Source organism: Ambystoma mexicanum, chromosome 11, assembly GCF_040938575.1.
Source record: "Ambystoma mexicanum isolate Mex_15411 chromosome 11, UKY_AmexF1_1, whole genome shotgun sequence".
Classification (NCBI taxonomy): Eukaryota; Metazoa; Chordata; class Amphibia; order Caudata; family Ambystomatidae; genus Ambystoma; species Ambystoma mexicanum.
Window position 1 is genome coordinate 1,096,260,486 of NC_090934.1, and position 13,753 is coordinate 1,096,274,238.

A 13,753-nucleotide genomic window follows, 5' to 3' on the forward strand; every position below is an offset into this window, starting at 1 on the left:
AGTGATTTGGCATGGTGGTCTGAAGGGTTGTTGAACCCTAAGTTGAGATCACCTAGGAGAAGACATTGGGAGGTGTTTAAGTTGTCGGAGAGGATTGTGGTTAGGTCCTCTTTGAAAGACCCTAAGAGGCCTGGGGGTCTGTGTATGAGGTGGATAGTCAGGGTTTGGGTGTCAGTGAGAGGTAATTTGGCTGTGCGGGATTTGCAGGAGTCAGACGGGGTGAGTCTCAGGGCTAGGCTAGTTTTAACAATTATGGCGAGGCCTCCACCTTGTGATTTGATTCTGTCTGCTCTATCTGCTCTAAGGAGCGTGTATTCCTCTGGGATCGCTAACATGAGTTCGGGACCTGATGCTGGGTGGAGCCAAAATTCTGTGATGGCTAGGAAGTCAATGTTTTCTAGCTGTTGAAGAAAGGCTATTTCTGTAGCATGTGCTACTGTGCAAGGTACTGTGAAAACCTGACCAAGAGAACTTACCTCTCACTGCGAAAGTGCTTGAAACTTTGGCAACTCACAGGCCTAGTCGGCTTGTGAACCAGGATATGAATCTTTTTATGAACTACTTCTGAGAACTTTGGCAAAGAGTTTTCCGCTTAACTTCCAGAACTGCTTTATCCTATGCAAGACTTTAGCCCATTGACTTTGGCCTAACCTATTGCATTGAATCAACTCCTCTGGGGAACTCAAAACTATTTGCACTGTTTTAGAGTAACTGTAATATTTGTTTTTATTAACTTATGCCTTTTTGCTCCTACTTCAAATGCTCTGAATGCCATTTTGCAAAGTAGTCTAAATGCCTCAGAACCTGATATTGTGAAGTACTGAAGTATATTTGTGTGATATAGATTGCCTCCTTCTAGTGAATGTTTTGTAACTGATTGTGAAATAAATTAATAAGTGTTTTACCAAGAAACCTTGAGTATAAGTCTATTTGAATACTTGCAATTATAGACCTCTAACTTCCTTACAGCTCACATTCCCTCTTGAGATAAGCCTGTCTGCTCAGCAACACTACCACAAAACTGTAGTACAGACTTGTACCAAAGGTTGGTTTTGCTTACACCTGTAGTCCTAGTTGTGTGCAGTGGTCCCAAAGGGTACTACATACTAACTTTGCCTAACAGTACACAATCTAAGATGCTGCAGATTCTGTGGAACAGAAGAACTAAACAGAAACTCTTCAGGTCTTGTTAAATTGCTGTGAATTGTCCGGGACACGGCAGATTAATTTTTCACACCTTTTAAAGGAATACAAAGTCACCCAATCAGGTTGGGTTTGGCAACGTATCCTCATGGAAAAATAATTTAAATGATCACTGGCAGCTAAACGTTTTATGAAAGAGGTTTTGGTGCTTAATTAAGAAATCCATGTTGGAGAATGGTGTTTAAGATGTCATTTTGGTCAATACAGCAGAAGTTTTTTAGTATTCATTTCTTTTTAATTAATTATTAACATACTCATACATGTGGGGTTTTATTATTAGGTTCCATTTGCAAAGATAAATTTGAAAATGTTCTCAAAGGGTTCAATTTGGGCAACATGCTGAAATGTGTTCGCTCTTAAGTTTGTAAGTAACTTAACGTGATTTCATCAAATTGTCAAAGTGCAAAAGCATGTTTAATCTTGCCTGTAGTTTATTTTTCTTGCTTTTACCTTTGTTTGTATATGTGAAAAGTTCCTAGTGAACTAGAACACATTGAAGTAAAAACCAAAAAGCGAACACATTTATCAAGCTGTAGGCTAGCATTGCTCTCAGTGCCTGGTTCCGTCAGCACAAAAACAAACACTGGCTAAGGCAGAGGATGATGACTGAGTTGAGCAAGATGTGTGGGATCCAGCTGTGTGCTTTTGATTTAACTTTTTTTTTTACTGTGCAACAAGCTCAGTTATCAGTCTTATTGAAGCAGAGATCACACAACTATGGGGAGCAGAAATCACATGTATGGATAATAAGAGGGCAGGACGAACAAACGTTTTACAACAGAAACGTTGCCTTATGTCAATTCAAGATATAGAAAAGGACTGAAGAGATCCTGCTAGGGTCTAAATCAGTCTTTGTTTGCACACATCTCATGAAGCCATACGATAAAGGAATCAAAACAGTAACTACATTTTTTAAACAGTTTAGCCCTTAATTTACCCATTGTACAACAAATGTACAATAATTCTAGGAATATCTGAAAAAAGTATTAAACCGCTGACATTCGGAGCAAAGAAAACAGGATGATCCGAAAACTTTTGTATTTTGAGGAGGGTAACATAATGGGAGCAAATGACTGCCTAGAGCCAATATGTGGACTCTGTAGGCTGGACGGAGACCAGCATATTTGCTCACCATCACGTTTACAAAATTATTTCCTAGTTGGGGCTCTGGGTGCTGAATTTGACTCCCAATTACTCTCTGAAGTGTTGGCAAAGAGGGTTAGGCAAGGTTTGTAGGCAGTACCCTCTGGGAACACTACACACAACTATGACTACAGGTGTAAGCAAACCAACCTTTGGTAGAAGTCTGTACTACACAGTTTTGGTAGCGGGGCTGAGCAGCCAGGCTTATCTCAAGAGGGGAATGCGAGCATTAATGATGTTACACAGCGGTCTACAATCACAGGTGTTCAAATAAACTTACACTCAAGGTTTCTTTGATAAATACTTAATTTATTTATCTGTCAGTCAGTTATAAAACATTCTTAAGTAGGAGGCTATAATATAAACACAAATATACTTCAATACCATTTCGGAATACTTTAAGGAGTAAAAGGTAAAGGTTATTAGAACATGAAAGGTTGCAATTATTCTTAGTGTAAATACTGGAGTTCAACAGAAGAGGTAATTCAATAGGCTAGGCCAAAGTCAATGGGCTGGAGTCTTGGATAGGATAAAGCGTTTCTGGTAAGTAAATGGTAAAGTCTCTGCACAAGTTCTCAAAAGTAGTTTGTAAAAAGAAGAATCATATGTTGGGTCACAAGATGATTAGGCCTGCAAGTTACAAAAGTTTCAAGCACTTTCACCGCGAGAGGTAAATACTCTCAGTCTCGTTTCACAGTACCTTACAATGAAGAAAACTATGCAGCTGATGACTTCTGTTCCTGGCAGTTCCTGCAGATCTTGCTGTTACTGTGCCTCAGTAATGGGGACAAGAGGGAGGACGTCAGGGGACTCCTGCACTGCACTCAGACTGGTCAAAAAAACTTGCAACTGGCAAACTTCAATTCCCATGGCTGCAAGTAACGCCTACGGTTTCCTTCAACAACTGCGGAAATTCAACCAGCTCTGAGATGGGTATCCAGGTGGCTTACTTTGGAGTGGATTGGTCCCACCAACTGAAAGGGAGAAGTCGGCCTTTGCAGGGCATCTCTGTTGATGTGAACTTGGTGATTCAGACCTGCACCAGGGCTTCACCGGGCAAACCAATGGTCCAGGAGTTGCAGCAGTCCTCTTCCAGCTCTTCTTGGGTTCCTTCACCCAGTGGTCAACTCTGCCTTCCAAGCCAAGAGACGTGCCTTTTATTCAGTTCTCTCCTATCTATTCCAGCCTTGCTGCCACTCACCCAGCATGCTGGCTGTCCTTGCAGGACAGTCAGCCAGCCAATCAGAGTGCATTTGGATCTCCTAGGAGACTGAGCACAGGGAGTTTCGGCCACCTCCCTCACTTCCTGCCTACCCCACACACTCTGGAGCCAGAGGCGGTCTTCACTCCTGAAGCCCGCCAAAGGCGAATGAACAAAGAGACCAAACCTAGTTCGCGGTCAGGAAAAATCATGGTAGTTCATTGTAAAACCACCACCAGCCTTTTCAAATAGGAAAGGGTAGCATTTGACTGCTACATGAGTATTTAGACACATGGGATACTATGTAACCCCTCCAGCACTCCATTGTAAGATGGAGTGTGCTGTTTCCAGGAATTTGAAACGACTAGTAGTAAAGTCAATTTCACTTTACATTCCCTGGGAAACAGTAGTTTATCCCAGAGAAGGTATTTAAATCTTTGGGGAGTCTAAAAGACATTGCTGTGTCACTGCACTGAGGGCGTTGTGTAACACATGAACAGATGATGCCTATGGAGTTATTTAAAACTCCATAATCAAAGAATACAAGTGTAAAACACATCAAAATACATGAATGAGTGGGAAAAGAGGCTCACACTTTCCAGTTAACAAAAAATAAAGTCCTCAAAATCCAGCACAGTTGCTGGGGGTCTCGAAGGTGAAGGGAATTAGCAAATGTTTGAGAATTCTCCCTAACATACACTAACAACAAACTCAAATCAGTTTAACTGTACATTTTCTAAGAGATTTTACCTATTATAGATTAGTTGAAGAATATGTAATTCTATTTATCGCATTATATAGCTAGTTTCCATAATTACTCATTTAGGATACGGAGGGCTAAATTGTGACTGTAAAGACTGGTTTCATAGTTTGTACCTTGGTGCTCCTTTAGCCCTTTGTCTCTAGCGAGCAAAAGACATGCATTACTCACCGCAATAGCATTTCTGATTGTATCTGCTTAGATTCACATGCTGTGCATATGTTCCGACATCTAGTGGTAACCGCAGAGCATTGCAGCTTGTCTTTCAGGGACCAAAAGGGGACACCGGCATAGGCGTGTCTGTAACACTATCCCTATCGTGATGTGTAGTGTACCCAAAATCCCTCACGTGCCGAGGTCCCTCCGATTTTATTTTTTCTGCCATGAGGGAGCCCAAGGCTATTGTGAGCGAGTACATGAAGAGAGAAAGTAGTAAGAAGTCTATGTTACTTCTGTTCTGAGCGGGGAGGCAGGGAGGATGCATGTGAATCCAAGCAGATACAATCATCAGAAATGCTATTACGGTGAGTAATACATGTCTTCTAATGCTCGTTAATCTGCGTAGAATCACATCCCATGCATAAACTAGTGAGCAGTACCCGGAGTTGGAGGTGGGTTATGAGAAGGAACAGTAGAGAAAAGATGTCTTAATACTGCTTGTCCCACCTGAGTGTCAGATCGAGTGTTTAAGCAATAGTGTTTTGTAAAGGTGTGTACAGAACTCCAGGTTGCCGCTTTGCAAATGGACTTTAGGGGAACATTTGCAATGAATGCTATGGAAGGCCCCGTACCGCTAGTAGAGTGTGCTCTAGGCTTGAAGGGCAGTTCTCTCTTAGCAAGTGTGATGCATTTGACAATCCACCTTTCGATATCCGTATTTAGAGACAGGATCCCCTTCTCCGCAAGCTGCCACCGAAACGAAAAATTGGACTCTTCGTCAGTGGTTTCATTCTTTCCAGGTAGAACATGGCTGCCCTGCGCACATCTAATGTGCGTAGGCTTCTTTCAGCCCTGCTAGTGGGATTCTGGAAGAAAGTGGGTAGTTCGATCGATTGGTTCACATGGAACTTCGAGATGAATTTAGGCGCAAATCTGGGATGACTGTGCAGAACTACCTTACCCCTGTGGACTATTACAAAAAGGGTCTAGAACAGAAAGGGCCTGAAGTTCGCTAACCCTTCTAATAGAAGTGACAGCCACTAAGAAGGCTGTCTTTTAAGTAAGGTCTTTTAGACTTGCTTTATGCATTGGCTCAAAGGGAGATCCCATGAGTCTAGTTAAAACCACATTTAGATCCCCATCCAGGATCTGGGTGAGAAATGGGGGGATGTATTCTCTTAACCCCTTCCATAAAGGCCTTAATAACCGTTATTTTCCACCATGACACTTTCTGTTGTGACTTGGTGTAGGCTGAGAGAGCAGCAAGATGAACCTTTAGGGAATTCAAGACCAGTGCTGTGTCTAACAAATGTGTTAGGTACAGCACAATGTGTGTGGGTGAGCAATCGATCGATGGGATTGACGCCCTTGGTATTACACCAGATGACAAAGCGTTTCCATTTACTGGAATAGCAATAGCGGGTGTTAGGTTTCCTAGCTTCCCTGAGAATGTCCATGCATCTGAGGGAGCGGAAGGTGTCCTAACTATGACCTCAGGAGCCAGGCAGCTAAATTCAGAGTTTGTGGGCATGGGTGTAGGGTCTTCCCCCTGTCCCGAGACAAAATGTTGTTGCAGCAGGGTAGTTTTACTGGTGGGGAGAGGGACATTTCCCTTAGATGAGCGAACCAGGGTTGGCGGGCCCACATGGGGGCTAACAATATCATTGTGATTGGTTCCTGCAGCATCTTGTGCACTATCTTGATGAGTAGGGGAGTCGGTGTGGGAGGGGGTTTGGGGGAGGAGCGTAAACAAATTTCCCTGACCATTTTATCCAGAGTCTGTTCCCCCTGGAGCGGTTCAGGGGGTACCTGAAGGCGTAGTCTTGGCATTGGGCGTTCTCCTGAGTTGCGTACACGTCAATCTCTGGGAAAGCCCATTCTGCGAAGACGTTGGAGACGATGTCTTTGTGCAGATGCCATTCGTATTCCACGGGCAGTGGAAAAACTCTGCTGAGCACACATGCCAGAAGATCGAGCTCCCCTGGAACGTGTTGGGACAACAGAAACATCTTGTGTTCGAGAGCCCACATCCAAATGTTTTGGGACAGCTTGGATAGCAACAGAGTATGTGCCCCCTTGTTTGTTTAGGTAATGTGGTGTGGCTGTGGTGCCGTCTATCAGAACCAGAACTGTCTTCCCTTGTCGAGTCTGAAAGGCTTTCAGTGCTTTGAACACTGCCAATAGCTCTAGCTTATTTATATGGTTGGATGCTACTTGTGGGGACCACACTCCAATGCGCTGTCTGTTGAAGCCCTGTGAGAGCTGAGTCTGTCGTGAGAGTGGCTTCCACTGCGGGGAAGGACTTCCCGCTTCGAGAGGTTTTCCCTCAACCACCACTGCAGAGAGAGAACAAGGGCTGGCGAGACAACTACCAGATCTTCCCATTGTCTGCCGGCCTGAAACAACTGGCTTTTGAGCCACTCTTGCATGGGACACATGCGCGCGTGGGGAACCAAGTATATGCATGACGCCATCATACCTAGCAGCCGCATGGCCTGGTGTACCGTGACCTCCCGACTGGCTACATATTGAGGGATCTGAAAAAGCATGTTCTAAACCCTCTCGTTGGAGAGTAAGACTAGGCCTTCCTTCGTCCGAATTAGTGCCCGCAGAAATTGTTTTACTTGAAGGTCTTCGGTCTTATGGGTGTTCAAAAAGCATGTGTCGTAAGAGTCCCTGTTATCAGCCAGTCGTTGAGGTAAGGGTAAACCGGGACGGATAGTCTGCGCAGGTGTGCTGCCACTACTGCTAGGACCTTTGTAAACGCCCTTGGCGCCAAGGCAATGCCGAAGGGGAGCACCGTGAATTGGTAATGCCTGTCCTCTATCATGAACCTTAGATATTTCCTGTGCGCTGGCAACATTGAAATATGAAAGAAAGCATCTTTCATGTCCAATGTTGTCATGTGGTCCCCCTGTTTCAACAGTGGGATCACTTCATGTAGCGTTACCATATAAAACTTTTGAGGTTTTATACATTTGTTCGCTGGGCGCTGGTCTAAAACAGGGTGCATGGTGAGGTCCTTTTTGTGTGTAAGGAAGTACACTGAATAAATACCCTTGTTTACCTGAAGAATAGGGACGGCTTCTATGGCGTCCTTTCCCAGAAGCGCTTCCACCTCTTGATTCAGGATCAGCAGATGGTCCGGCTAGAGGCGTTGTGGACGTTGCGGTCTGAACTGTGGTGGTCGGGCGAATTCCATGCAGAACTCGTGGGTGACCGTCTTTATGACCCACTGGTCTGAAGTTATCCCCTCCCACACCATGAGAAAAGTTGTTAAATGCCCCCCCGACCGGAGCGACATGGGAGGGGACCTGGATCTGTTGGTCATTTCTGACTAGAGGCTGTGGCTCCCCTGGGGTTGGGGGCCACTGCCGCGTTGTTGACCCCTAGGTGGGTAGTTGCTGGGGCTTCCGGATGTTTGTTCAGAGTTCCAGTTTCCCGTATTGTAGTTTTGACCTGCACGGGATTGCCCTCAAAAGGACCATCGGGAACTGCCTCCCCTTTGGGGGGCGGGGGGAAGGCTTCTGAGTCGTTGGTTGTAATGATTTAAGAGTCTCATGCTCTTTCTTGGCCATCTCCAGAGCATCGTCGACCGCTTTCCCGAAGAGATTGGTCTCTTCTATAGGTTTAAGAGCGGCCTGTGTTTCAGGCTTGAACCCAGAGTTGCGGAGCCAAGCGTGCCACTTGAGTAGTGTGCCCAGGGCCAGGGACCTGCCTGCCGTCTCAGCAGTGTCCAGAGTTTTCTTGATTATATTCTGATTTACCTGCCTTCCCTCGGCCATGATGGTGAGAAGTCTGGACCTAGCGGGTTTAGGAACCTCCTGGAGACCACCTTGTACAAGGTTCCATTGTACGTCCGCATAACTGGCAAGCAGCGAAGTGTTATTTGCTATGCGTGTGGTGTATGCAGAATCCAGGCATAAGACAGTGTCCTGGATCTTCCGTGGGGAGCGTCAATGGCTCTGTCTCCACTTGCTGTGTTTCCTCCCAGTTGTCCATGGCATCTGCCTGGTCATCAGGGTAGTCTTGCAGGAAGGAAGGGTCTTCTTCCTCGTCGTGGATGTCTTGGTAAGTGTCCATCTGGGCCACATCTACATGGTGGACAGAAGCCGAAGGCTGAGAGTCAAGATTTTCCTGGAAACGTGAAGTTGACCCTAAAAAAGGGTCTTCACGAGATCTCTTAGGGGGAAGGATGCTCAGAAAGTGAGACAATCCTTTAAGACGGTTCATGTATCCTTCAAACCTTTCCCTCGTCCACTTAGATGAACCAAAAGGGCCCAAAAGGTGAAAAAACGTCGTCTTCCTCTCTTTGGCATCGAAGGGTGTTGGACAGAGGCTAATGACTGTCCTCGTAGGTTTCGCGAGTACTGGGGCGCCATGGCGTGTCTTTAAACCTGTCCTCGGCATGCTCCATGCGTTTCGACAGTGTCCTAGGCATCAGCCCAATCGCTGAAGTAATCCTTGCGATACTATCCTCAATATCTGCCGAACCGGCGCGAGGCAACAGGTCAGCGGTAGATTTACCGCCTACCGCGGCAGAGGGCCTATCAGAAGATTTTTCACCTATGGAAAGGCTAGGAGGCCTAGGAGTAGGTTTCGGGCCTACCGGGGCCTTAACGAGCGCCAGAGCGTCAGATGATCACGCTTTTGCGTGTAAAGCCGATTTAGAGGTAGCACCCTTATTTTTGGAGTGCCGAGTCGCAAGATTCTGCTGCGGGGAAGACTGCTGATCGACCAGATCAGAGGATTCAGTCAAAATTTTCGGCGGTCCTGTTGGCGCCTTCACCTTTTTCGCCGGAAACCGTCAAAATCGGTGGTGGGGTTGTGTGCTTAGTGTTTTGTGGTTTCTGTACGCCCTTGTCGATGCAAGACTTACATCAAGCCTAGAGAGGGGGGGGGGGGTGAGTGGGGGGTGGGGGGAGGGTCGGGCGTGGCAGACCTAGAAGCGTCCACCTAAAGTCATCAGTGCCCCCGTCACTTTCGGCGGGTGTGGCGGTGGGTGGAGGGAGAGGATGGTTGCGAGAGGGTTCAGCCCGCGACATACTGTACGCGGCCCACCCCTTTACACAGTGCTCCTTAAGGGTCTTAGGCCGAATGAGCTTACCAGCGGCACACAGCTTCTCGTCGTGATCAAGGGGTAGACCAGAATTACACGTTCTGTGCTAGTCTTTCCACGGGTACCTGACCCTACACTTAGGGCAGAACCTAAAGGCTGTCCTTTTCATAGCGAAAGGTGTAGACAAAGATGACCAGACCTAGAGGGCAAAGAGGGGGAAAAAGGAAAGACATAACGAAAGATATGGCCACCCGACCCCACTCTCCCTACTGTGAAGGCCAGCCAGAGGGCACGGCCACGTGGATGGCTCAGCTGTCGGATCTTGGGTGTCGAAATCCACCGCTGTCGAAACTTCCTGCAGTCTTCCCCGAAGTTGCTTGAATCGCCGAAGTGATTTAAGGGGAAATAACCGACAAAGTTAGTATAAAGATAAACAAGGTCTCTTATGAAGAGCTACGCTATAGGGCGACCAGTTATCTGGGCGGAAAAAAATGATCTGAGGGACCTCGGCACATGAGGGATTTTGGGTACACTACATGTCACGATAGGGATAGTGTTAGACACGCCTATGCCGACGTCCCCCTTCAGTCCCCGAAAGACAAGATGCAATACTCTGCGGTTACCACTGGATGTCGGACCATATGCACAGCATGTGATTCTAAGCAGATTAACAAGCATCAGAACGCTAGTTACTCACAGGTATGTTCATTTAATGGGGATACAATATGTGAGCATCTTCTATTATACATTAAGCACATGTGTTACATAAGAAGTTGATCTACATTTATTGGAGTTTGGGCTCTGTGTGACATTAAAACTAGCCATAAATAGCGGAACACCACCAATAAAGAGTCTGCAGTATTGGATTAAAAAAAATGGTTATTCATTCACCAAGACTTTTGTGAAGTTTCATGATTTAAAAAAAAAGGATAGATTGTTACTATGAATTGGACATTACTAGACATTTTACAGCAGCGAAGATTTCTACTTCGTATCAGGTGTTTTAAATACTTAAAAATGTACAACCCAGCTCACTCCAACTCTGAAAATCTGAGAATTTATGAGCAGAGGCCATTGCACAGGCATTCTTTTCCCACAACCCACCCTCACCCCACCAATGCTATTACAAACCTCAAAATTGCCCCTGAAAGGGCCTCTGAATGACCTTCCATCCAATCCCGATGAAATGTAACGGATGTGTGGGTAGCCCGCCATGTCTGGAACCTATTTAAACAGCAGACGCAAATTAAACCGGGTCAGATATCGTCACAAATTCATGGAATAAGACAATAAATTAATAGATTTAGCAGATTGCGATCAAATTAATGTGATCAGAACGCAAAACTACTTACGCACAGTGTTGATGAAATGGTTCAAATACCTTTGCAAACACTGTTCAGTCTACTCAATTTACAAATGAAGAAAAAGGTAACCAGTTTACTGCAAAATCCCACACGCCTTCATTTTAGACTGGAGCTATGATGCATAAAGGTGAATGCAAACAGTAGTTACAATTCTAACAAACTGGTTGTCAGGGAAATCAATTTGTATACAACTCTCCGTGATCTTAATACACAATTTGGGCCTGTTCCTCTGGATATCTTGGTCACATAGCCATATGAATGGTAAAGTTATCCCAAAAGATCGAATTCTAAAGATCCATGGTAGAATACCTGAACTCCCCAAAACACTTTGATGCCTTTCTACTCATCAATGTAAGAGCTTGGAAAAAGAGGATGCGCATACAGCCAGCTATGTATCAGAGAGATTGTCTTTATGGCAGTTCAAGGAAATATTAATGTCATGGAGTCATGCTTCGACATCAAGGAAGATTAATATGGGCTGAAGGTGGGGAGGGGTAATGTGCTACTACACTGTACAGAGACTTCACTGTACATTTTCTCTACAAACACTCCTATACATACATTTTTGCAGCTTAGACTCAGGTGGTTTCTTGTTAAAAGTAACTGGCAAACAACTAAGGTTAACACTTTTTAATACATGTGCTATTTTTGTTAATCAACATTTTCAAATTCTGCCCACTCTTTTCTGGACACACTTTTTGGAATCAACTCTTTGTTTTACACCACATGCAAAACACAGACTGGAAGCCTACAATTCTAGCTAACAATCAGTTCCACGGATGTCAAGACTAAAAGAATTGACTCATCTTCAGGGGTTGGAAAGAGTGACTTTAGTAAGGTTTACTTTGGCAATAAGGAAAGCCTTTTATTACTATCCAGCATTGGGTAGAAATCAAATTTGGAAACCCGACAAGATCAGAATAAAACATTGGTTTGCTGTATATTAAATTATGAGTCAGATGCACTTTCTGGAGAACACAAGGATATTTGATCTGGTCCTAAAAGGCGTCAGTGCTAAATGCAGAATTTATATTCCCGTCCAAAACGTTTTTTGTTCAATTGTGTTATAAGGAAAAACACAAGATTGGGGGATACTTTTGGGCATTTACAAAAAGAACAGAACCAGCGTAAAAAACAAGCTGCTTACCTGTAACACCTTTCTTCAACATTGGTATCTTTCATGGATTCACAAGTTCATGAATATTCCCTGCAATCAAGCTGGGAATCTTTGGCAATATTAAAGCAGTTTGGTTTCAAAGCTTAAAACTGCTGGTCCCTTATTTAGCCTATTGCTGTCACTTTGGGTCATACTACCCAAGCCAATGACAGGTCTTCCTTAGCTCCACCTCTGGTGGTCATCTTCAGATTCGGAAGCTCAAGTAATGTAGCAGTAGGAACCAAGAAGAGCCATAGAGGGGCAAGAGGGAGGGTGGCATGTGAATCCATGAAAGATACCAAAGCTGGATAACAGGAGTTACAGGTAAGTAACTGGTTTCCCCTCTAGCATTGGATTTTTCATGGATTCACATGCTTGTGAATATGATTCTACGGCAGTACATACAACCAATGGGAGGCAGGATAACTACAGGAGCAATGGAACTCACTCCTGGAATGCTCAACTCATGCATAGGTTGCGGAGCACTGCCTGGCTGACCCTGGAATCCCCGTCAATGCAGTAGAATCTCATGAAGGGGTGGACAGACCTCCAGGTAGCAGCCCTGCACATGTCGAGCAGGGGGAACTCCCATCATGAATGCCACGGTAGAAGCTATGTTCTGGTGGAAAATGCCTGTGGTCTTCCTGGCAGGGGCCTTCTTGCAAGTTGGTGGCAATGTAAGATACATCTAGGAAGCCACCTGGAAATGGAAGACTTAGCCAGGGTGTTGCCTTTTCCCACATGACCAAAAAAAAAAAAAACAGTTGGGGGTGGGAGTGTTTTTTGGAACTCCTTTGCACATGCAATATAAAACTTTCAAGAACACACAACATCCAGCGAGTGTACGGCAAAGTGGGAGCACCAAAGCCAAAGAAAACTGGCAGAAGCACAGGTTTGTTCAGGTGGACCTCTGAGGGAACTTTCGGCATGAAGGAAGAATTAGTGCAGAGTGTTAGGACAGTTTTTCTAAAGTCCACCCAAAGGGACTAAACATTGGGCAATAAAGAAACTCCAACTCTTAGTATAAGGCTGTACCACCTGATAATGACAGAGCAAGCAGGCTTATGTTTATTTGGTAATGCGCACTGAATCCTTGGGTAGCTGGGCGGAACACAGCAAGTATAATTGAAGCTTAGTTACAGCATATGAATAGATGCAGTGAATACAGATTAATTACAATAGGTAGAAGTAAAGTACAAGGCACGTGCAAAGTGACAAGTGATAAAATATAGAAATAAAAGTTCTGATAAGGGTGGTAGAGTCAGCGAATGCACCTAGGGCAACCGTGCAGAAGGCCGATCTTAGTTCTCATTAGATCAAGGTCTGTTTATCATGTGTCTAAATCTGTGGTATGGTTGTTCAGTTCGAAGGGCCAGGGGGAGAGCATTCCAAGCTAAGGGTGCTTGTACCGGGAAGCTGGTACCTCCAGATTTGGAAAGTTTGAATCTTGGGACTTCTAAGCAGAGGGAGTTGGATGATCTGGTGAGATGGGTCGGGGTTCTTCTGATCATACGGTCTGAGAGGTATGGGGGTGCTGCATTATTCAGGCACTTGAAAGTAAGGGATACTGTTTTCAGAAGGATTCTGTCACTAATTAGCCACTGTTGGTCTCTTCGAATATTGGAGATGTGCTCTCTACTGGGTATGCTCAAAGCTGCTCTGAGGGCATTGTTTTGTAGGGTTTGCATTTTGTTTAAGATGCATTTGT

General features: G+C 45.0%; 1 protein-coding gene across 6 annotated transcripts in view; it reads right to left on the minus strand.

Annotated features, from left to right (window-relative positions):
* The window catches only part of RNF111 (ring finger protein 111), a 768,201-nt gene that overhangs the window by 119,233 nt on the left and 635,215 nt on the right, over nucleotides 1–13,753 (minus strand). For 5 of the 6 annotated variants that reach the window (XM_069624380.1, XM_069624378.1, XM_069624377.1 and 2 more), the window contains one exon: nucleotides 10,657–10,749. The exons of the other annotated variant lie outside the window; for it this stretch is intronic. In XM_069624380.1, coding sequence (XP_069480481.1) covers nucleotides 10,657–10,749 — 93 coding nt within the window. The remainder of the gene's footprint in view (nucleotides 1–10,656; nucleotides 10,750–13,753) is intronic. 6 annotated transcript variants of the gene reach the window in all.